At 48.4% G+C, this 23,319-nt stretch overlaps 1 protein-coding gene and 2 long non-coding RNA genes across 7 annotated transcripts; 2 read left to right on the plus strand and 1 right to left on the minus strand.

Annotated features, from left to right (window-relative positions):
- Positions 1–296: 296 nt before the first annotated feature.
- On the minus strand, positions 297–14,104 carry col1a2 (collagen, type I, alpha 2). 4 transcript variants are annotated; one of them, XM_011609483.2, is made up of 50 exons: positions 13,765–14,104; positions 12,262–12,266; positions 11,304–11,330; positions 10,978–11,061; positions 10,644–10,700; positions 10,510–10,554; positions 10,364–10,417; positions 10,225–10,278; positions 10,087–10,140; positions 9,935–9,988; positions 9,811–9,864; positions 9,648–9,692; positions 9,461–9,559; positions 9,314–9,367; positions 9,125–9,223; positions 8,880–8,924; positions 8,581–8,679; positions 8,377–8,430; positions 8,178–8,285; positions 8,051–8,104; positions 7,864–7,962; positions 7,663–7,716; positions 7,476–7,574; positions 7,344–7,397; positions 7,207–7,260; positions 7,015–7,068; positions 6,891–6,944; positions 6,757–6,801; positions 6,567–6,665; positions 6,341–6,448; positions 6,193–6,246; positions 6,042–6,095; positions 5,408–5,461; positions 5,251–5,304; positions 5,022–5,129; positions 4,884–4,937; positions 4,625–4,678; positions 4,358–4,519; positions 4,136–4,243; positions 3,911–4,018; positions 3,738–3,791; positions 3,554–3,661; positions 3,410–3,463; positions 3,211–3,318; positions 3,027–3,080; positions 2,795–2,902; positions 2,422–2,665; positions 2,122–2,306; positions 1,786–2,028; positions 297–1,693 (listed from the first exon to the last, which is right to left on the minus strand). In XM_011609483.2, exons 1-50 carry the CDS (start codon positions 13,832–13,834, stop codon positions 1,547–1,549), a joined length of 4,050 nt encoding a protein of 1,349 aa, XP_011607785.1. In that variant the 5' UTR covers positions 13,835–14,104; the 3' UTR covers positions 297–1,546. The 4 variants fall into 4 exon arrangements, with proteins under 4 accessions (XP_011607785.1, XP_029700595.1, XP_029700596.1 ...); XM_029844735.1 differs by lacking the exon at positions 6,567–6,665; XM_029844736.1 differs by lacking the exon at positions 4,358–4,519.
- Positions 12,131–16,081, plus strand: LOC115251676 (uncharacterized). Its single transcript, XR_003890197.1, has 3 exons — positions 12,131–12,226; positions 12,942–13,063; positions 15,858–16,081. It is a non-coding gene; the product is annotated as an uncharacterized lncRNA (long non-coding RNA).
- A 601-nt stretch (positions 16,082–16,682) lies between these two features.
- Positions 16,683–18,336, plus strand: LOC115251812 (uncharacterized). Of its 2 annotated transcripts, none has more exons than XR_003890350.1 (4): positions 16,683–16,792; positions 16,873–16,984; positions 17,836–17,961; positions 18,232–18,336. It is a non-coding gene; the product is annotated as an uncharacterized lncRNA (long non-coding RNA). The 2 variants fall into 2 exon arrangements; XR_003890349.1 differs by having other exon boundaries at positions 16,694–16,792; positions 16,864–16,984.
- The last annotated feature ends 4,983 nt before the right edge of the window (positions 18,337–23,319 follow it).

Here is a 23,319-nt window from a genome sequence, read left to right on the forward strand (position 1 = left end):
TTTTTTCCATTTTATCTGTAGTATTTTATTATTATTATTAGTTTGGCGAAGCCTCAGGATGTCGAGGGGGCGTCAGGCTGCCCCCTTGTGGTTGTTGTAAGACTTGCAGGCGATCAGCTGGCAAGGCCATCACGCATAATTAGATCACCGCAATAAAAAAAAAAGCATTTTCCGCTGCCTCAACACACCCGTGTCGCTATGTAGGGACTCTTCCTCACTTTAGCAATACGGTCCCGTGTCGGCTGCTGTTCATGTTGGTTTGCATGCGTCACTGTGCAATTCGAGCCTTGATCCAAATCACAGAAATTTATTTGGATGCAAAAGCTGGATTATAAAGAAGAGCAACATCAGAGGATGCATATTTACAAAGAAACAATGCACTTTTTAGTAATCACACATTGGCATGGACAGTGTCAACAGAAATTTACTGTACATTGAAAATGGATGTACATTGGAAAATAAATCCTAAACTGGGGGCCGCTAGTGAGACTACAGATGTGCTTCCACCGTAGGAAGGTGTTGCCAAAGTAGGACCGAAATACAGTGACCGACCCTGCACCTTCAGTGGTGACTTTAAAGCATGAAAGCACTTTACTGAGTAGTGTGTTTTGGAACATTGGACATGCTTTATTTCAGAACTTTTCACAATTTATTTAAACATCTCACATATACAAAATAGGTACAATAGTCTTTGTGGTGCCATTTTTTGAGAGAGAGAGAGAGAGAGGCCGCCTAAAAACCGTTTGGAATTGGATGAAATGTGTGCCGTCAGTATGAACACTGAGTGGGATTTTTAGATTTCTGAAGCCTGAACAAAACAAAACAAAACAAAACCAAAAAAAAAAAAAAATCCTAGACAAGATTTTTTTTTAAAAAATAATAAAAGAACAAAAAGAAGTGAAACAAAACCAAAAGAACAGACATCAGATTTAGGACCATTCCACATGCTTAGGGTGGGAAACATCACGGGACCAAAGCAAGACTTCTCAAAGGTCAATACAAAGTAATACAGTAACAAGTGGTTTGTTCCACAGCTGCGTATTAGCACCATCTCTGCTTCAATCAGTGAGCACCTTTCCAGACAGGACAGAGTAACTGAAGCATTTGGAAGTCTGAACATCTCTGTTGTGGACCCAGCTTTTGGTAATAGTATTTTCTTTAGGTACAGGCATGAGGTAGTTTAAACCTTTTTTTCATGGAAATTGTGGTTTTAAACCTCCTCTTTGGAAGATATACAAAGACCACAAGGTGATGCGTACTTTCAGCGTTTTTATTACACTTCTTTTATTTTTTACAAAACGATGACATGATGTCCCACAACAAGGTGTTTTCCCGCGTCCCTTTGGGCTGCTGTATTAATTTGCATTGCACAAACGCTCCGATCAGTCCGTTCAGTCCGCTCAGATAGTTGCCCATCTTAAGCAAGTGGATGTGCAGAGAGAAATCAGCATTTGGTATTAAAAACACAACACAGAAAGAAGGGCAGAGATTTTGATTTTTTTTCGTTTGTTCTCTCTTTTTTGGTGTTAATTTATCATGAGTCTATCTATTTGAAACAGACTGGGCCAATGTCCAAACCAAACTCCTGCTCAGCTCCACCAATGTCCAAAGGTGCAATGTCGAGGACGGGCAGGCGAGATGGTTTATTTGTTCTGTACTCGATCACTGTCTTGCTCCATTCGCCAGTGTGTCTCTGCGGGGGCGAGAAAAGAGAGAAGGTGTCAGTTTCTGGTGCCGGCGAACGTCGGCTCGGCCGCGTGGTGGATCCTAGGAGGAGCTACTCACAGTGCAGCCATCCTCCAGCACGGAGAAGGTGAAGCGGCTGTTGCCCTCGGCCCTCAGCTCCACGTCGTTGGAGCCCTGGAGCACCACTGCCTTCTTCATGTCGCCAGTCTCACCATCCATGTAAGCGACGCTGTTCTTGCAGTGGTAGGTGATGTTCTGGCTGGCCTGGTTGGACAGCAGGCGCATGAAGGCCAGCTGGGTGGCCATGCTCTGTGGGCTGAGGGTCTCATCGTTGTAGGTGAACTGCATCCACACAGAGAGGGGGGGTTGGGGTTAGGCAACGCTAACAGAAAAAAGGGTCATTGTTCTGGTGTGTGGGGGGGTGAAAAGGCTCACCTCGGTGCCACCGTTGATGGTCTCTCCGAACCAGACGTGCTTCTTGGCCATGGTGCTTCTGAACCAGTTCTTCTTGGCGATGCTCTCAGGGTGGGCATAGATGCAGGTCTCGCGGGTGGTGAAGTCGCAGAAGACCTTGATGGCGTCGTTCATGCAGCCCTGGTTGGGGTCGATCCAGTAGAATCCTACCAGGAGAAGCAGGAAAAAAACCCCATCAAAGTGGTGCACGGCGGATATTTCATGTAGTCGTCACGGCCCGCCACAAGCTGAGGATGAAACACGGCCCTGATTGGAGCTTACCGCTGGTCCACTCGGGGTGGCTGAGCTTGATGTCACGGCAGGTGCGGGCGGGGTTCTTCCTGGATCCCTCGGGGGTGAGCAGGTTGTCGATCTGAGTGTTGAGGGACTTGATGGTGGCATCAACCTCGTAGTCCTTGGCTCTCAGAGCAGGCTGATCAGCTCTGTACTCATCGTATCCAGAAAGGTCATATCCGCCACCGGAAGCACCGGGAGGTCCAGGGGGACCGGGAAGACCAGGGGGACCCTAGTTTACCAGAGGAAGGATTGATTTGGATTTGGTTCCTCAGATTCACATGGTCAGTGGATTTTAATCACATTTGCAAAAAGAACATACAAAAACGTATGTTTAGCGTATTAAGACAGAAGGGCTTACAGAAGGTCCGACGTATCCAGGGGGTCCACGAGAACCAGGAGCACCCGCAGTACCATGGCCTCCAGCTCTACCATCCTTACCAGGGGGTCCATGGGGTCCAGCAGGTCCCTGAGGAGGAAATCGTCACTTAAAGTACATGTGTCTTAGATTATCCTGCATTTAAAGTCGTCGGTAACTTGTGTGTTAGCTGCATTTGGAACTTGATGATAGTAGTGAGAAGCTTTTTACTCACTCTGGGTCCAGCAGGTCCATTTGCTCCAGCAGGTCCAGAGTCACCAGGGGGTCCCTGTTAGCGGACAAATTGTATTGCTGTATTATTAAATCTCTTTACAAAACATCCTGACACATCCCAGCAGATGCCCATGTAGCTGCATGTCTACATATTTCCATAGTTGTGACGGTGCGCTCTGACTTACAGAAGGTCCGGTCATTCCCTGGAGACCAGGGTGTCCACGCAGTCCCTTCATGCCTCTCTCTCCCTTGTCTCCAGCAACTCCCTTCTCTCCGCGGATTCCAGCGGGGCCCTACAACACACAGGCACCCCGAGTCCATAAATTGCTGCAGCAGGTCTGAGATGATAATGGCTGTTTTATTTCTCTGCCTTGTGGTACTCACAGCGGCACCTCTGGCTCCAGCAGCTCCGGCGGAACCAGTGGGACCTCCTGGGCCCTAAAAATGATAAAATAATTGATTTAAGGAAGTGGAAAATGCCTAAAGTCAAGTGGCATCAACTCGGAAGAAGCTACAGTCTGTACTCACAGCCTCTCCACGGTTTCCAGGTCTACCAGCAGCTCCAGAGGGTCCGGAGGCACCGGGAGCTCCAGAGACTCCTGTGACACCAGAAGGTCCGGGCTCACCACGGTCTCCCTAGTTGCAGGTCAGGGATCAGTGTGCGGTACAAATGTGAGTTCTGTTAATAACCAGGATAGAGAAACAGTCTTACCTTGAATCCAGGAGATCCAGGACGACCAGGAGGTCCATCGTTACCGGGGCTACCCTATAGGGGTATAACGATAACAGGTTTGAGATGCATCTATTCGGTTGGAATGAGATTGTTTATATACTATATTTTCTAGACTATTGAGGGGCGATTGTGATTGGCCTTGTAGGCCTTACCTCACGGCCAGCCTCTCCCTGGGGTCCGGTCATACCAGGCATACCAATGTTTCCAGCTAGTCCACGAGCTCCAGCGGGTCCAACAGGTCCGTCACTGCCAGGAGCTCCCTGGAGAGTGTAGAGAAACTCACTGGGTCAAGAACAATTTAAAAGAGCCGCAGAAGCAGCCTGTTCTAGGTGTGAATGACCCTTTTAAGGTGAACAAATGTAATAAACTGCACTTACCAAAACACCAAGAGGACCAGGGGAACCACGATCTCCTCTGGCACCAGGCAGACCAATCATTCCCTGGAATCCCAGAGGACCACCAGTTCCAGGAGCACCAGGAGGACCCTAAACAACCACAGGATGCATGTCAGTGGACTGAGGTTAGACAACTTTGCATCTATATTACTACAATGCTTAAATATAAACTATAAAGTTGCTATTATATCCAAATAGACTTACAGCGGGACCGGGGTCTCCACTGGATCCCTTCTCTCCAGCTGGGCCGGGTTGTCCAATCATGCCAGACTCTCCAGGGGCACCAGTGGGACCAGGGTCTCCACGGGGTCCACGAGGACCATCTTTACCAGTGGGACCAGCAGCGCCAGGGGGTCCAACAATACCCTGAGAAGGCAAGATTGAGTAGAAGTGAGTTCCTTCTGCGGTTCCTCCAGTGAGGATTTGTACCGTAGGTGTGCTCTTAAGGGAACATGGAGGACTAATACTCACAGCGGGACCAGCACCACCAACTCTGCCAGCAGCACCAGGGAAACCAGTCAGACCCTAAAACACACAATCACAATAGTGGGATTTTAGAGTAACGCTTGTGCATTTTCACAGTGTTTCCTGAAGGATTTCCTTATTTGTTTTCTCTATTTCTTATTATCAGTGTTACAATGTGGGTTTGAATAGAACAGGTTCTATAGAGGTTTAGGTTGACCGAAGGGTGCAGGTGTGATTGGAGTGTAGGCAGCTTTTTACTACTCACAGGGGGACCGTTGTCTCCACGAGGACCACCAGGTCCACCAACACCAGCGGGACCCTAATAGGCAGGAAAAACAGCGACTGTTTCAAACGACGAGCCACATGTCATGATTTCAAGTCCAGAGTGGTGAATGGTACTAACAGCGGGTCCAGACTGTCCAGCGGGTCCAGCAGGTCCAGAGGGACCAACTTCTCCCTTTCCACCACCGGGTCCACGCTCGCCTCTTGCTCCGGTCTGGCCATCAGAGCCCTGCAGAAGAACAACAGTGCTGTATGTGCAGGAACTTTACGTCTTTCCATCAGGCGTCTGCGGTATTGCTCATCTGCAGCTCGGAGAATATACAGTATCCGAGAAATATTGGATAACTTACAGGGGGTCCAGCAAATCCAGGAGGTCCAGTAGGTCCAACCTCTCCGCGCTCACCCTGTGAACAGATAGCACTTGGTCAGTTTGCTTATTCATACTGGCCAAAAACGCCTATAATGTTTTACTGATACATGTGATCAGGTGGGTTTGGAGAGCCTTACCGAGGCTCCACGAGGTCCAGCAGGTCCAGAAGGTCCGAAGGAACCGGACTCACCCTGTGACATAGAGCAAAGGTTGCTTGATTAGTTTAGCATTGCTCCAAATATATTTTTAAAATACAGTGACAGGCGATACTAAAGTATTCATGATCCCTAATTTTTTCCAAAAACAGTATGAAATGGATCCGAACGTTCGACTTTTTGTTGGTATAAATTGTACTTTGCTAATATGATCAGAACCATGATGCTAATTTCCCTTTTCTCCAGTCGTTGTTGTAATATCGGACATCTACCATCAGGTGGCAGCAGCGAGGTTCTAACTTGTGCCGACGCTGACCCAGAAATCGAAGACCTCATGTAAATTATTTTCAACAGATGTTTATCCAAAACTGTGGCAGAGAATAGTTTGTATTTTGGACACTGGCTTTGTTTCTAAATCTTTCTTTCTGTCTTTCTTACTTTCTTCCTTTTGATGATTGGTCACTGTCAGCCATGTTGAATTGTTCTCACGGTAGCCATTTTCAGGCAGTAAATAACTTATTACTATAATAACTTATAGTAAATAACAGCCAGACCGTTAAGAGTTTCTCCTGTTATCACTTTTCTGGTAAAGGATAACAGTTCTTAAATTGCTCACCTTATCACCGTTGGCTCCAGTTGGTCCAGGAGGTCCAGCAGGTCCAGGGAGACCCTAGACAGAGGAGGGGGAGATTATGCTGGTTGTTCCACCTAGTTTAGAGAATAACTGGGTCCAAATGCCTCAGTAATATCAAGAACTTCAAACTTACACGGGCACCATCTCTGCCAGCGTTACCATCGGGTCCTTTGTGTCCAGCCTCACCCTTTGGGAGGATGGAGAGAGGAAAGTCAGACAGGGAAGAATCTTGACTAAACCCAAGGGGGAAATGATACAGGCTCTTAGTTTTTAGAGCTTACCTTCTCTCCCTTGACTCCAGGGCCACCAACAGCTCCACGCTCACCAGGCATGCCGCTAGGTCCCTGATGTCCAGGACCACCTGGAACTCCAGCAAGACCGGGCTCTCCCTGGATGCATATTGAATATAGCAATGTTGATTCTGACCCAATGTTCATATGTTCCCAGTCTTATTTCAGCTGGGCAAAGCCATATGAGAATTCAAAAGAACAATTTAGTGCAACTAACCTTGCCACCATCAGCTCCGGGGGCTCCAGCTGGTCCACGGACTCCCATTGGACCCTGAGCTCCAGCAGCTCCAGCACCACCGGGGTTACCACGCTCTCCCTATATTGACAAAGAAAGTCAAGGTCTTTGGCTGATCCGGTTTATGCAGTATCGGACAATATGAGTTGCTAGACAGAGCAGGTGGTTCTACCTTGCCACCAGCAGGTCCGGAAGGACCCTGGTCTCCTGGGATACCCTGTGGAAACACACATGGTGCGTTAGACGTGCATTGCTTGTCCTGACGCCGATGAATGTGTTTGAACATGCATCTCAAGAGACACTCACTCTGTCTCCGGGCTTTCCACCCTCTCCAACAGATCCAGCAGGACCGGGTTGACCCTATAAAGGAGAACCACCACATTAAAATGTCACTGATTTACTGGAAAAAACAGAGTGAGGTGATCCAAACCTGGAAGCCAGTAGCTCCAGAGGGACCCTGTTCTCCCTTCTCACCAGGACCACCCTGTCGGCAAAAAGGAGGAAGTTATTATCAAAAACATCACACCGAGGACTCCAGACATCAGAAATGTGTGTCTCTATCAGAAAAAGGTAGAAAAACACAAGTTAGCGCGGCTAAGTTGTTGCTAATAAGAGCACTTACAGCGGGTCCAACAGCACCAGTGGCTCCATTGTTGCCATCAGGTCCAGGGGCTCCCTACACGCAGGAGGAATAAAGGATTTAGATCTCGGAATGTTCTCTTTGTGTCCTGCAGTTGTGCGTTATTATGTGTGACTTACTCTCAGTCCAGTGGGGCCAGTGGCTCCCTTGTCTCCAGGCTTACCAGGCTCACCCTGATGGAGTAGATCAAGGATCAGTTACTCAAGGTTCATGATCAAGTCCATGTCCTTTTTCTGCTCTTTCCCACTTACAGCAACTCCCTTGGGTCCAGGGAAGCCAATGTTTCCGGGCTGGCCTCTAGGTCCAGTTGGGCCGGGAGGTCCGGTGCGGCCATCTTGTCCAGCAGCTCCCTAAAGGAGAAACCGGGTAGAAGGAGTTGTTAGCAACATTAGCTGCTGTGAATATTTGGATTCTGAAGAATGTTTCTCAATTACTTACAGCGGGTCCCTCTTTTCCTGGGGGTCCAGAGTTTCCAGGGCTTCCGGGGAGACCCTGTGGAATAATAAGTCGGCCATTAGAATGTGTTCTGACCTTGTTCTAGAACTACTAACTTGCATGATGAGCCCTGTAAAAGCTTGGGTCAGAAATTGTTCAATCTGCTGTTTTCCTAAAAACAAGCGCATGCGGTAAAAGACTCACCCTGGCACCAGCAGGACCAGGCTCACCATTGCGGCCAGCATCTCCAGGGGGTCCGCGAGGTCCAGCTGCACCAGTGGCGCCACGGGCACCGGGCATACCCTAAGAGACGTGGTGAAGATTCAGAGTTAGTGCCGGGCCACGTTTCATCTCATCCATCACTGCTGAGCAACACTTTTGGACAACTTACAACTGGGCCAGCTCTTCCATCGCCACCAGGCATGCCACGGCTGCCAGGACCACCCTAGTGGAGAAACATCGGTTATAGGGGGGCGATCAAATGACCCTAGGAACTGGACTGTTACATTGGTACTCACTCTGGCTCCACGGAGACCAGCAGGTCCACTAGCGCCAGGCTCACCACCGGGTCCTCTCTTTCCTTCCTCACCCTGAGAACCAGGAGGTCCAGGAGGTCCAGCGTTACCCTGAAGAAGGCAATGGAAGAGACAAGGATCATCTCCATAGTCATTTTTGGTTATTAAATGAGCAAACGGCTACATCGGGTCATCAACTTACAGGCTCTCCCTTGCCACCGGCATCTCCCTTAATACCCTGAACACCAGGATCTCCCTAAAACGGGTCAAAAAGAGAACATATCAAGGATCAGTTATGGAAAATCCCAAGATTGATCATTTAATTCTCTCTTGACATGGTGATGTCTCCACTGGGAAGACACCAGCATGTTTTTAAGAGTTGAATCTGGTGTCTTTGTGTACTTACAGCAAGGCCTCTTTGTCCTACAGCACCCTGAGGGCCCTGAGGTCCAGGTCCTCCTCTCGGTCCGGGGAAACCAGGAGCTCCAGCAATACCAGGAGTACCCTAAAGAGAACCAATGGTGCTTTTGATTTGTTTGAATTTAATGTCTGTGTGTATCTATGTCAGTAAGTAATTGCTTGAAAAAATCTAGAACCAGAATAACTAATTAGCATAAAATAGCATTAGCATAGGCTAATAGAATTGTGTGTGACCCTGTGACTTCTGACCTACATTTGTGCTAATTATCTCTGTGGCATACTTACAGCAGCTCCCTTGGCTCCGTTCAGACCATTAGCACCAGGGTTACCCTGAGGGGAACCACAAAGTAAGAATATTAAAGAATCCCTTTGAATCCAACTTTATGTAGCTGAACAAAATTTAAATTTGGAGAAGTGAACAGCTGGGGCAGACACACGATTATCAGACATGTTACACGGTATATAAATAACGTAGTCGTCATAATTGTGTTAGCATAATGTTTAAGGCAAGATAACTTAAAACTACTCACAGCGGGACCAACGGGGCCAACGGCACCATTGGGACCAGGCTCTCCTCTTGGACCCTGTGCTCCACTGGGTCCATTAGCTCCAGCGGGTCCAACCTCTCCCTGTAAATTGATATTAGTGATATATTGATTACTTTTTCACTAAATGTTGACAAGAAATGCAGTAAAACCAGGTAATGCCAGCACCCTTACCTTGGGGCCAGGGCCACCAGGGAAACCTGGGGGACCAGAAGCACCAGCGGGACCCTGCGCAGACGGGTGCACGTGTTGTTTATTTAGGTCAGTGACACAAATTCAGCAGCTGATTGTACGTCTGTTACTAGGCCATCCAGTACTCACAGCAGCACCAGCGGGTCCAACATTGCCATCAGCACCACGAGCACCAGGGGCGCCAGCAGGACCAGCACGACCTCTCTCACCGGATGAGCCACGAGCTCCCTAAAGACAGACCCAAGGAACACACAGGTGAGGAAACCTGTTCGAAGAAGAGTGAGTGAAGACGGAAGGGAGTGACAGTGGGACTCACAGCCTGTCCAGGACTTCCAGCAGCTCCACGGGCACCAGTCTCACCCTAGAGGGGACACCGGAGGTGAGCTTTTGTGGCCGATGAGCAATTACGATGCCAAAACATCAGAATCTCGGAGCAAGCTTGGAATTTCTCTGAGGGTTGAGGAAGGTGGACGACTTACCTTGAGGCCAGCACCGCCGGACTCTCCTTTGCGACCATCCAGACCAGGGTAACCCTGGATACAGAGAGCAATTAGCCACCCAACTGAGGCACAACAGTCAGCAAGGGAAAAGGCCAACACTCACTCTGTGTCCCTTCATTCCGGGAAGTCCAGGGGTTCCGGGGAATCCACGAGCACCCTGCATTAGAAAACAAGAAGAGATGTGGCTTAGAAACACCTCAGATTGACAGTTTTCTGCCTGTCTTCGCCGTCCATGTTTTGGAGGAAACCTCTCACCTGGGGTCCAGGGGTACCTCTGTCTCCGGGCTTGCCAGGTCTGCCATTGTTACCCTGTGGATCAGCAAAACAGGATTTACCTTCTGGCCTTCAAAGTCCAGATGCAATGTTGTCATAGTAATGCAAATTTGAACCTACGTCCTCTCCAGATTTGCCAGGGGGTCCAGGGGGGCCACGGGGACCAAGGGGGCCCTTGAGACAAAACAGTCAAGTCGTCAAAGTTGGCATCACACAGAGAGGCAAGACATGATTTCAGTAAGTAGGAGAGTCTTCTTACGCTCTGTCCAGGCTCTCCGGGCTCACCGGGGTGTCCGGTGTGTCCCTGGGGTCCCTGTCCAAGGACAAGATGAACACGTTCAGATTATGGGTGTGTGGAACGGTGCATTTGTGATCTCAGTGATGCCGCAGCGTGTGTGAACTTACAGGAGGTCCGGGAGGTCCAGGAGGTCCTCGGGGACCCATTAAACCCTGGAAATCAGAACCACATCAAATAATCAGGCGCTCAATGCCAAAATAGATGAGAGAGGGTTTGAAAGGAGAAGGAAACGGGCACCAACCATGGGTCCAGGGCCAGGATCAGGAGCTTTTACACCATCATACTGAGCAGCAAAGTTCTGTCAGACAGAAGACGGTGTCAGTGCTTAGTACCGTGACTCAGATGCCGGGTTTAAAACGCCGTGGCTATGCTTCAAAGCAGCCTAACGCTTTAGTTTCTTTGTTATCAGATGTTCATTTCGCTATTTTAATTGGGTTTTAAAGGAAAAGGTCAAAGGTGAAGATGTTTTGCAGCCAGATGTGATCGGGTCCGGCTGCAGCGTCACTTTCGGACCATTTATGATGTAAACACTAACAAGAGGCGCCAACAAGAGACAGACTTGACAGTCAACTTACTCCTCCAAGACCAGGGGGACCAGGGGGGCCGGCGGGTCCAGGGAGTCCAGGTTTGCCATCTTTTCCATCTGGGCCGGGTGGACCCTGTAAGAAAAGATGATGAAAGATCAAATGATTGAATTCAGTTGTTTTTCGGGAGCTCGGGCATCAAACATCAAACATCGAGTTTGCATTATTTTGTACGGTCCTGATGGCAACGTCTCATAATCAAAGGGGCGTGGCCTCTTCAGAGGTTAAGAGGTCAACGATCCCGCTACCAGAGATCTATTGGACCTGTGGTCGACAAAAGTGCTGTTTTTAAGTAGAGGCGGCGGGTTGGCACTTACCCTGTCACCTCGAGGTCCTTTGAGACCCTGCGGACAAAAACAAACTCAGTCAGGCCACAGGAACCTCACAGCAGGCGCCGCTTCAGCAACACCACAAGCACCCAACACCTGCCGCTGCTTCTACTCCCACCGAACGTCACCCAGGACTCAGCCGCAGATGTGGAATGTGTTCCAGCATCTGCTGAACCTCGACATCAATAAAATGTGTTTGCAGATAACCTGGGTCCGATAAAAGATGCTGAGTGGAAGCTAAGCTGCCGTGTCTGTCATAACGTGCTAATAAATAAATGTGAGGTTCGTTTATTCTCTCCTTCCAGGGCACCGCTGTTCCCCCGGGGGGAGCTCGGTGGCAGCAGCTTATTTAGAAATTAAAAGTGCAGCTAAACATGCAAGCTAATTCCACAAGAGAGTTGTGCAGGATCATGAGGCATTTCAGTGACTTACAGAGGCTAAAGGATTGATCACAGTGTAGCATCCTGAACCGGGTCAGTTCTGACAACCACATCATAGGTGTGAACTGCACTTTTGAGATGCTAACGCTAAGCTAATCAATAGTGGTGGTGGTGGGGGGTAAAACTTATGGCTGCTCTGAGATCAATATGTGTAACTCCATGCATGGCTCTCAGGTAGATTACAAACTGACCCAGAGCCAGTTGTTAGGAGCAACCCTCCCTCTACTCCTCTCAACAGTCCTGTAGAAAGGACCCTTTGTACCAGGCCCCTGGGGTCCCTGAGAGCCGCAGGTTTTAGCTTTCACTGACACAGACTTCAGTCAATAGGACCCTCGCCTATCCGGGGACTGGAAGGGAGGAAAACTGCACCAGCAGCTGAGCACAGGCACAGAAATTCCTGAAACCTCTCCCACTAGTGAAGCGAGAACTCTGGAACACGTTGCATCATTTGGAAGACACAAGAGAGCAAAGGTAATGACTTTACGGTCTCATGCATGCGTACTAACCGCGTCTGTGGCATCGCAGCGATGAGCAGCAGGAAGTGTGTGTGTGGGGGGGGGGGGGGAGACAAGAGGGGATATTTCATTAGAACATGGCAAGTACAGAGCAAAAACATGGCAAAAACATGTCATTTCCCCCCATCGCTACTCATTTCATGGTGTCAACCTCTTTCCTGTTTCAAATCCTTTCAGCTGTGAAAAATGAAGGTCGAAATGAAGGCTGACCGGGACTCGCTCCCAGAACCTTCTATGCGATGTAGAAAATGGACTTTTCTGCGTTCTGACTGCGTCAGCTGTGTTCTGGCTCTGGCTGCACAGCTACACACGACTGCCTCGACTTTGACGCGTTTGCCAACCCTCTAAATAATGACGTTAAAATGATTGATTCGTGCCCGTTGATCTTACCGGGGTGCAAACGTGGCGTCTAAGCGTGCATCCCGAGGGCCGGCTCAGCACCAGCAGCTGCTGACGAGCCTGAACAGGTAGATTTGAACCCCTGGGACAGGAATAATTCCTTCACCACTGCATGACGTGTGTGTATATGACTCTGTGGATGACGACTGTAGATTGATTTTCTCCTGCGGTCCTTAAAGTGTTCGTTCAGGGAGGTTAAACTGAGATATTTACTGTGAGAATTTGTGTTGTTTATCTAATGATTGTGTCCTTCTTACTCGTCTCTTTTGCAGCTTGGTATCAGTTATACTGGACCATCTGGTCCCTGGCCCAGTTTGGTCCGGCTCGGACCGCCCCATCATCGCTAACTTAACGTGTGTAAGCCACAAGGCGGCGCCCTCGGACACCCATCAGAGTACGTTTCTTTAACATTTTGATTCAATCTGACACTTAAAAAGAGTCTCACTAAAGTGTGTGATTCAATCCCTGTAAGTGAATATCAAAATTTCATATATTGGCTTCGACAACGGAAAAGTACTAAAATAACTAAAGAACAAATTAAACGCGCTGTTTTGTTTGAATAACATACTGTACGTAAAAAGGATCCGTTAATTAATAAAAGGAGAATTTAAGAGTTCAAAGGAGAATTCAAATGTGTCAAGTAGTCGTGTGCAGCTATGGCCACCAGGGGGAGACACTTGCAGCCTTCAGTAAAGCTCATCACATCTGGATGGAACAATGTGTACAACGCCCCAATAACTTTTCCATCCCGCGTCTGAGCAAAAGTTGCATTTATCGTTTTTAAACAGACGCGCATGCATTAAAGGTTATGGAAAACACACCAGGGCGTCTAATTTAAGGCTTTCGCTCACAGCAACAGAACTTTTTCTTTAGACAAGAGTGAAATAAGAAAGAGACTAATCGAACTATGATAATCGAATCCTTGAAGAAAAACGAATAATCCTCTGCATGAGCTCAATCCAGTTTAATGTCTTCAGGTCGACCTTCACGTAAGTTCCCCCAAAAAAAACCAAGCGCAAAGATCCTGAAGCAGTCGGACCGCGAAAAAAAAAAGATCCATCACAGAGAAAAAAAAGAGCAGATAATCAAACTTACATTGACATGACGCTAGGTATGAAGTTACTGCAAGCAGCAACAGAATCCGGGTATCCACAAAGCTGAGCATGTCTAAGCAGACATGCAGACTCCTTGTGCTGCTAAGCCCTTGTTTTTAAACCAACTTCAGGAAGGCATACAGTTGTGGTGACACGAGTAACTCCAAACTTAGCAGAAACCTGCTGCCGTGATGCTAGAATAATAAAGTTCTATCAGGCCTATATATATGGCAGGAGGGTCCCGGGTCTGCGTGTCAAAAGTCAGCCCACCGGCCAATGAGAGAAGAGAAACCCAATCTGACTCCCATCCCTCTCCAGCTCAGGCTCAGTCATGTGGTGCTGCATCTCCCTGCCTCCTCTCCACCAGGCGCCTTTTGGCAAGGCACTGGCCATGATGACGAGTGCAACGTTTTAATTAGATCCATTCTTTTTGAGGACGTGGACAGCGCCGGGGTTTAAAAGGGAGAATAAGGCCTTGGTTTTTTTCTCCTCCTGTTCGGGCTGCAGTGAAACACGGTGCTCGGTGCGGAGACGCATCACACCGCCGCCGTGTGCGCGCTTTGGGCTGATGCGTGAAGGGCGCCCGCGGTGCCCGACATCAGCGGGCAGCATTTGGCACCGAAAACGCTGCAGTTTCCGGATTTAATAGTGGGGAAATGCTTCCATAAAGATCACATTTAAACATGAAGATGTTGATGAACTACTGGAATCTGGCTGTAGTTTGCGTTCGATGCGAACTTTACGCACGGCTGCATTTTTTTTCTTTCTGCTTTCATCAGGAACCTCCGTGCAAAATTTATAACCATTATTATTTTTACCCCCGAAACCCAAGTTCAAATCACACATTTATGACACCCAAGTTTACAAACGATGTGTTCACATAAGATTGTTACAGGAAAAGGCAAAAAAGAAAGAAAACACCTTTAATTCCAACAGTAACGAGTAGAATGTAGGATTCACCTACAACTCACACCTGAGATCTAGTGTGGGGGAGAAATTCACCCCCCCCCCCCCCTCACCCCCCTCTCTCTATCAGCCCGCATGACCAGACATGTCATATGTAACACACAGCGTGGCCAACACACCCACTGTCCATTCCAGTTACAAAAGCTTCAAATGTTGCCAGGGTGCTTTTTTATTTGTTATTTATTGGTGATGGTGAGCCCGTTCAAACCTTAAAACAATATAAAAGTGATAAAATCCCTTCTTTATCTGATCAATCATATGAGAAATTCAGCCCAATCTTAATACGTGGAAGATTCTGATGGTTTTTTTTTTTGGTGAATGGCTTCAAGTCTGTGATCTAAAGTTCTATTCTGCTCCAGTTCAGTCAGAAAACAGCAGCGAGGCGACATCAGTGTTCTCCCCCTGCACTCACAGTCCGACTCCCCCTCCTCCACCCAAAAAGGAGAAAGAATAGTTGGACACTCCCAACGAGTTCACCTCCGCTCTCCCCCGAGTCCAACCAGCGAAAGACTGAGAAAGAAACGAGGGAGGGGAGGGGCGGCTGGAGGGAAATGTGTTTTAAAGATGGCAGAGCTCCCACTCGCCGCACAGCTCCGTTCTCATGTTTGCGGACGAGCTGACGTCCTCGGAGAGGAAGGACAGGCGGCCGTGTGGAAATCAAAGATGGCTGCAAGGCTCCACATCATCAAACCCGACTGCATTCCACAGATCCAACGTTTCAAAATCGCCGTCCGCATTTGCTCGTCTACGTTTGCGTTCAAATTCTCTTTTAGGAAAGTAAAAATGGAATAAAGGCCGGTTGAGAGGCATTGTGGGTAATCTTTGTGAGCCCAGCAGTAAACCCCAGGATTTCTCTCAAGAATGTGAAGGTCTGCTGTGGGTCAGAGAGGTTTATCACTTGAACCAGACAGCTAGTTTAGTTTAGTTCCAGATGCATCTGCTGCAGCGTTGAACCAGGCTCAACACCTCCGAATAAATACACAAGCACAATTAGGGGAGTTTTGGATTTTATACATAAGTAATGTGCTTTTTTTTACAGGCATTGATCCAGATTGGGAACTTCTCCTCTGCTGTGAGCACTTCAGATGCTCTCAGATGATCCAACTTCTCCTCTGCTGTCTCCCACAGCACTGCCAGCTGGGCCTGCAGACGGATCCCTCCAGATGTGCTGCGCTCCCATTGGCCGGCCAACCAGTTCCACCGCCGCTCTCCGTCACCGTTTCATATTTCCTCTCTGATGCAGACGCTGCAAAGGATTGTGGGTGGGGAGGAGGGCGTGTCCACCCGTCAGTCAGCTGGTGAGAGGAGAGTCAGCGAGATTAGATGGGATGGTGTGTTCTGTGCCGTAACACCTCCGCACCAGATCACGTCTGATCTTCCTGCATCGTCGTGGAGGAAGATCACACGTAGCATTTGGTCTGAGGCGAGCGTGAAGAAAATGGCTGCCACGAGAGATCCTACAGAATACAAATGTTCTGTCCTGGAATGTCCAGTGGATCCAGTCTCAATAATAGTTTCAAAACCTGGTAAAATGTAAAAGATATTTTAAACAAGTGGCATATAGTGCTTCTGAAATCTCTAATGGGAGCATTAAAAGCTCCATCAGCCTGAGGAATGATGCTAAACACACATATTATCTCCTATTTTCTGCTTCATGCTTCTTCACCTCAACTTTCAGGCAGCTTTTTGCAGCTGATGATGTTCAGGCAACACTGCCACTGACCCCAGGTCAACATAACATCAGCTCAAGTGGCTCCAACCACACAAAGGTTGTTAGTTTGATCTCCGCTGCTGCTGCGACTCTAGTACCGAACCCCAAAGAAGCTCCTGAAGCAGCGAATTGGGTTTCATTTTTGGTTTTCTTGACCACTGTTTCCCTTGCAGGGCCGTGGGGAGGCTCATGGAGCCTATTCCAGCTGGTGGCCCATCCAGGGGTGTTCCAGCAGGGCCCTAAGTGAACATCTGGGGGTTCGCTACATTGTTCAAGGGTACCTCGGCAGTGCTCTGAAGAACTTTTGCCTGCTTGAACCCAGAACCCTTCTAGGTTCTATCAGGAAATGCAGGTTAGCCTCATAAATAAGTATCAGTACTAATATTCGTGGCCCTTGTGTTTGATGAGATGACTTTCATTGAGCCCCGGCAGGTGAGACGAGAGCAGGAGTACAAGGAGAAGACCAGATGTAAGGAGAGACGCAGGACGCAGACGGCCAGAGACAACTGAGGTTTTCTAATTACAGCCTCTGTGAAGAAAAATGGTGAGAAAAGAAAGTAGGAAAGTGAGCTTCACCCAGGAAGGGAATAAAATATCTATCTATCCTGGAGGCTGAAACCGGGTGGAAAATGGTGGACTGACTTAAAGAATTCCGCTCTCCCGTTGGCCCGACAGGCCTGAGCATATATCAACGAGCTCCGCTTTTCTTCCTGGAGCACCCAGGAAGGAAGCAAGGAGGGAGGGAATGGGGAAAAAAAGACAGGCGTCAAGAGTTTTAGGTGTTCCAACAGCGGTTTGGGATGCGCCGTGTCTTTTCTCTTCCCCCTTCTTTCAGTTTGCCACATCTACAGCTATTTCCACTGGACTATCAGGACCATTCGGAGCGTCTGCTCCAGGGAGGCGGGGCTACCGGAGCCTGGACTTGGTGGAGATGCAGGGCAGGAGTAGGGGGGGAGGTGTAGGGAAGACTATAAATATATGTCAAGAGACACGAGCAAGCCCGCTGGAGAAGTTGAGTCAGTGGAACGCTGCAGTTAACAGTCAAGAAAAAGGGAAAAACACCGTCTTTGTCTTGTCTTGGGTCGGCGTTTCATTGGGGTCTCAAACTGCAGCCTTTTTCTCATTGAAGCGATGTGAAAGTTGCAAAAAAGTAGAAAGTATGAAAATCAATGTAGGGAGGTTCCCTTGGCCGGGACTAACCCGTGGTTACATTTGCCTGTGTGTCCACATGACTCACAGTCTGGTCTGCAAACGCATAATAAACGTGACAGAAATATCCCTACACAATGTCCCAGAGTCCACGCGAGGAAGCTAATTGCTACATAGAGCCCGGCTGTGGTTTCGGAAGGGGGAAAAAAAGTCCATACGTGAAGGTTTTCTTCTTCTTTTCCAAAGGCTGCATAAATATGCAAAGGAGAGGGATCATAAAGAAGGACGAGAGCTTCCTGAGGCCGAAGCCAAAAACGACCTGCGGTGCTAAGACAAAGGAGCAAGTTTGCTACATGATTTGTCTGCAAAGAGGTTAGCTCATTAGCATTAGCCTTCAAGGTTTCACTTGACTGGAAATATTGGGCCTTGAACCTGCAACCCTCAGTCACAGCCACATTGCACCCCCCAAAATGTGCACATGTAAATTAAGGGTTAAACAGTAAGAATCACTAAATTTACAAACACATTATACATAAACAAGGATAAACATCTAGATTATACATTCCTGCTCGTTTCTCTTGGTTCCTTTTTGCATCTTTATTTGTCGGCATCCGTTACAATCAAGATTGTTTTTTTTCACAGAGTCCTGGGTCCTGACGCCCCAACAAGCAACAGTGGCCAGGAAAAACTCCCCAAGAGAAAAAACTGCACAAGAGAATGAGTTGATGACATCATCACACAATGCATGTGAATGATCTCTACCTATTCTCTCCTCTACCTGTCTCCCCCCCCTCTCTCTCTCTCTACCCAGCCCCCCATCAGCAGAAGGGTCCCCCTACATGAGCCTGGTCCTGCTCAAGGTTTCTTCTTGTTAAAGGGGAGATTTTCCCTTGAGGGTCAGATCCTGGGATTCTGTACAGCTTTATTTATGAAGATGCTGTATGAATCAAGCTTGATTGATTAATCACTGACCTAGAAAGGAGGAAAGAATCATTTGTATCCCTGATCTTGATCTTTATTCTGGTCTAGATCCTGATTCAGATCCTGATTTTGGTCCTAATCTTGATTCTAATCTTGATGTGTTTTGTGGACTAGGAGAAGGCATTCGACCGTGTCCCTCGGGGGGTCCTGTGGGGGGTCCTCCGAGAGTATGGGGTGTCGGGCCCCCTGATACGGGCCGTCCGCTCCCTGTACGATCGGTGCCAGAGTTTGGTCCGCATTGCTGGCAGTAAGTCGAACTCGTTTCCGGTGAGGGTTGGTCTCCGCCAGGGCTGCCCTTTGTCACCGATTCTGTTCATAATTTTTATGGACAGAATTTCTAGGTGCAGTCATGGTGTTGAGGGGGTCCGGTTTGGTGACCTCACGATCGGGTCTCTGCTCTTTGCAGATGATGTGGTCCCGTTGGCGTCATCGGCCCGTGACCTCCAACTATCACTGGATCGGTTCGCCGCCGCATGTGAAGCGGCTGGGATGAGAATCGGCACCTCCAAATCCGAGGCCATGGTTCTCAACCGGAAAAAGGTGGAGTGCCTTCTCCGGGTCAAGGAGGAGATCCTGCCCCAAGTGGAGGAGTTCAAGTACCTCGGGGTCTTGTTCACGAGTGAGGGAAGCATGGAGCGGGAGGTCAACAGGCGGATCGGTGCGGCGTCCGCAGTAATGTGGACTCTGCACCGGTCCGTAGTGGTGAAGATTTACTCTCGATTTACCGGTCGATCTTCGTTCCTACCCTCACCTATGGTCATGAGCTTTGGGTAATGACCGAAAGAACAAGATCACGGGTACAAGCGGCTGAAATGAGCTTCCTCCGTAGGGTGGCTGGGCTCTCCCTTAGAGATAGGGTGAGAAGCTCTGCCATCCGGGAGGAGCTCGGAGTAGAGCCGCTGCTCCTCCGCGTTGAGAGGAGCCAGATGGGGTGGCTTGGGCATCTAGTTAGGATGCCCCCTGGACGCCTCCCTGGTGAGGTGTTCAGGGCATGTCCCTCCGGTAGGAGGCCCCCGGGAAGACCCAGGACACGTTGGGGAGACAATGTCTCTCGACTGGTCTGGGAACGCCTGGGGATCCCTTGCGGATGAGCTGGAAGAAGTAGCTGGGGAGAGGGAAGTCTGGGCCTCTCTGCTTAGGCTGCTGCCCCCACGACCCGACCCCGGATAAGTGGTAGAGGATGGATGGATCTTGATTCTGGTCTTGATTGTCCTGATGCTGATCCTGAACCTTATTATGGTCCTAAAGCTGAGCCTGATCATGATGCTGATTCTTGTCTTGAGTCCAATCCTGACTCTGATCCTGATTCAGATACTGAATTGATTCTGAACCTGATATTCATTCTCATTCTAATCCTGATTCAGATCCTGATCCAGATCCTGATCCAGATCCAGATCCTGGTCCTGGTCCTGGTCCTGGTCCTGGTCCTGGTCCTGGTCATCATCTTGGTCCTGGTCCTGACCCTGATCCTGGTCCTGGCGCTGGCCCTGGTCCAATTCTGATCCTTATCCAAGTCCTGGTCCTGGTCCTGGTCCTGATCCTGATCCTGATCCTGATCCTGGCCCTGGCCCTGGTCCTGGTCCTGGTCCTGGCCCTGGCCCTGGCCCTGGTCCTGGTCCTGGTCCTGATCCTGATCCTGATCCTGATCCTGATCCTGGTCCTGGCCCTGGCCCTGGTCCTGGTCCTGGTCCTCTGCAGGTATGGAGCATTTTAAAACTTAGTGGTATTTTAAGTTTGGTGACCCTGTTACACTTGATATTGGAATGAATTTCCCTGAGTTGAGGGACGTGCACTGATGTAAACGCCCTGGTGCCTCTGCTGGACAACATTTTCAAAATAAGAGTAAAACTGAAAAGACAAAGAGGAGCACGTAAAAAACCTCGAAGAGCAGAAAAAAGAAATGAAGCAGATAGAAAAATACAGAGAAATACAGAATCAGTGGGAGGTTTGATGCAAAAGCCGGTCACATTTTGAGGTAATTCAGTCCTGGGTCACATGTTTTATCAAAGTTTTCTCCACTATCATCATCAAAGACCCTGGGTTCCTCCAGATCTAAAGTGTTTCACAGCTCCCCCAACAGCTCCCCCATGGTGGAGTTCCATCGGGATAAAAGTAGCTGTTTTCATCGTTTATTTCATCGGCTCACCTGACCTTCATGCTGAAGATCAAAACTGGAGATTGTTCCACAGGTTCCCGGGTCAAAATGGTGTTACATTTATTCAAAGCTTCACAGTTGGTCCATTTTTTTAAAACAAAATCTGGAATCACTAAATGCCTGATAAAACCTGAGGATATATATATTTTGTTTGTGGCTATTTAGCCAACTATTAATGGCTTCCTGTTTCCAAGCAGATAAAACTCTCATTTAGGGCCAGGATGAAATCACGTTTTCCACAAATTGGAGCGTGAATACACACTCTTGACATGAAGTTGCATCGTGGCTTTATTACAAAGCAGTTACATTATTGTGATTTCCTGACATTGGCGGGGCTGAAACGATCCTTTCTGAGCCTGCGGGATCTTCTGAAACCTGCCTGCTGTTTTTACGATCAGCACGTTCTGGCCGTTAAAGAGTTAAGCTGAGCTCAGTGGTGGTGAGCAGAGGGGAGAGAGCTGAAATCTTTTCCATATTACAGCACAAATGAGGAACACATTTAAGTGAGTTCAGCTGTCTGGAGTCTCTCTCTCTCTCTGTGTGTGTCTCTGTCTCTCTCCCACCAGTTAGAGGCACAGCAGTATATCATCACACATCTGGGGAGAGCAGAGAAAAGAGAGACGACACCATCTAACTGTGCACCATCTCTGCAGTAAACGATGGAGGCAAGACAAATGAACGATTGGCTCGTTTGCCTTTACAGTAAAACCCCGGGTGCCTTTTCTGAGGTGTGAAATGGAGACGTTAAAGTTTGCGCTGACGCCAATAAGGTTCTCGTTCCGGAACCCAAAAAGCCACCGGGCCAAACTGCAGCATTAATATGAACACAAATGGAAAAGGGAGACGTCTCCACCCAGCCTGCAGTGACTCCTCCTCCGCTTCAGTTTGATTTCGGTATGAGCACCCAGATGGGAGGACTCGCACAGCTCTTTTTTCTTTTTTCTTTTTTTCCAGTATGGAAAGTCTTGTTTCTGTTCAGTCCACATACCACAATAATACTGCTTCCATGACTTCACCCACCTAACTCCTCTCTGTAGACGAGGAGGACAAGAAGCATTTTCGCTTCAGTGTTTTGGGCACAAAATGAGAATGATGAGTGGCAAACAGGAATTAGAGGTGAGGTCAAAGTTTGGCTTGAGGAGTCCACATATGCCCCCCATGCCTGACCTCAGCCCCTCCTGGTCGAGGAAGAGGAAGCGTCTCAGTGAACCCCACCAAGAAACCTCTGGGTTTTCTCTAATTGTCCCACTATTATGACTTGTAACCGTGTAGTAGTTAATCAGTGGGAACCCGAAATCCACCCAGAAATGGTTGTTTCCCTCTGTAATACCTGAACCTAAGAGGTTCTAAGGCTGTCTGGGATGAAGACTTTGGTTTTTCTGCAGCCTCAGAGGCTTTTACAAGAAACAAAAAGCTAAAGCAGAGCCTGATTGGCCACCGTCGCTTTATGGCTGCAGTCAGTCGGAGGTAAAATGACTCCCCCAGACCTCCTCCTCCTCCTCGCAAGAATGGTTTCACAGATGGGAAGGAAGAAAACATCTTGTGAAGTCCGCCGAGGCTGAGGGGCTTGACTTTCAGCTCAGAAACCAGAATAAAGTCAGTTTTCATGAAGGAAATGTTGTCACGTTAAACAACACACTGTTATTAGGAATCAGCGTTTAGCTATCTGACAACTGGTCAATAACTGATTTAAATTCACAGTTTTATGGCAACTAATGTGTGTTTTTTTTCCCTTTTATGATAACAAAGCATTTCAAAATCTGTCTAAAACTGCTCAGAAAGGAGGAAGAAGAATTGTTTGGTAGAAAAGATCATTTTAATCATCTTAATCGGCCACATTGTTGTATAAAAAAGAGTGTCCTGAACTTTAAAATATGTTTGTTTCACCACAAATACTTCATTGATTTACAACCAGGGCAGAGACGAGCTAACAGGAAGTGTGTGTCTGCTCTGGTCACCAGCACCTGAACCGTCGGCCACCTGCCGCCAGTCAAACCTCCACCTGCCACATAAACCACCTGCGGAGCCTTGCTGAGCACCTGTGGCCCCGGGGACGAGGACGGACGACCCACCTGCGGCCAACTGGTACAGACCTGATAGCTTTAACTCAGTTTGTCTACGTCTGTGTTCGGTTGTTGTCTTTGTTCTTTTATTCGACTGCTTTGATTTTTTTTTTTTTATGGTTCTTGACCAGCCTGTGCTTCTTCTTGCCATCATTACTGGCTGATTTCACTCAGTGTCCCTGTCAGTCCTGAGGTGGGTTCTGCCTCTCTGGGTCTGGGAACACTGGAATCCTTCCTCTCTTCACTCTGCTGCTGGGTCATTGTTTCCACCCGCTGCTCCAGAGGGAGGAAGGGCCCGATGCAGACAGGGAGCTGCAGCTACCAATGGAGGATGTCTCCTATCTGTGGCAGTGAAGGCAATCTGGGTTCATATGTCACGGACGTGCACGTGCACGCGCATGTGTGTGTGTGGGCCTTTGCACATCAGAACAGAAAACAAGGTTGAATCAGTGATGGAACTGCTAGTGTCGGTGTGACCATATCACATAGTAAGTTTATTAAAGGATATTAGGATAAAAGGGTAGTAGAGGA

The sequence above is a fragment of the Takifugu rubripes genome, chromosome 12 (genome assembly GCF_901000725.2).
Source record: "Takifugu rubripes chromosome 12, fTakRub1.2, whole genome shotgun sequence".
Taxonomy (NCBI): Eukaryota; Metazoa; Chordata; class Actinopteri; order Tetraodontiformes; family Tetraodontidae; genus Takifugu; species Takifugu rubripes.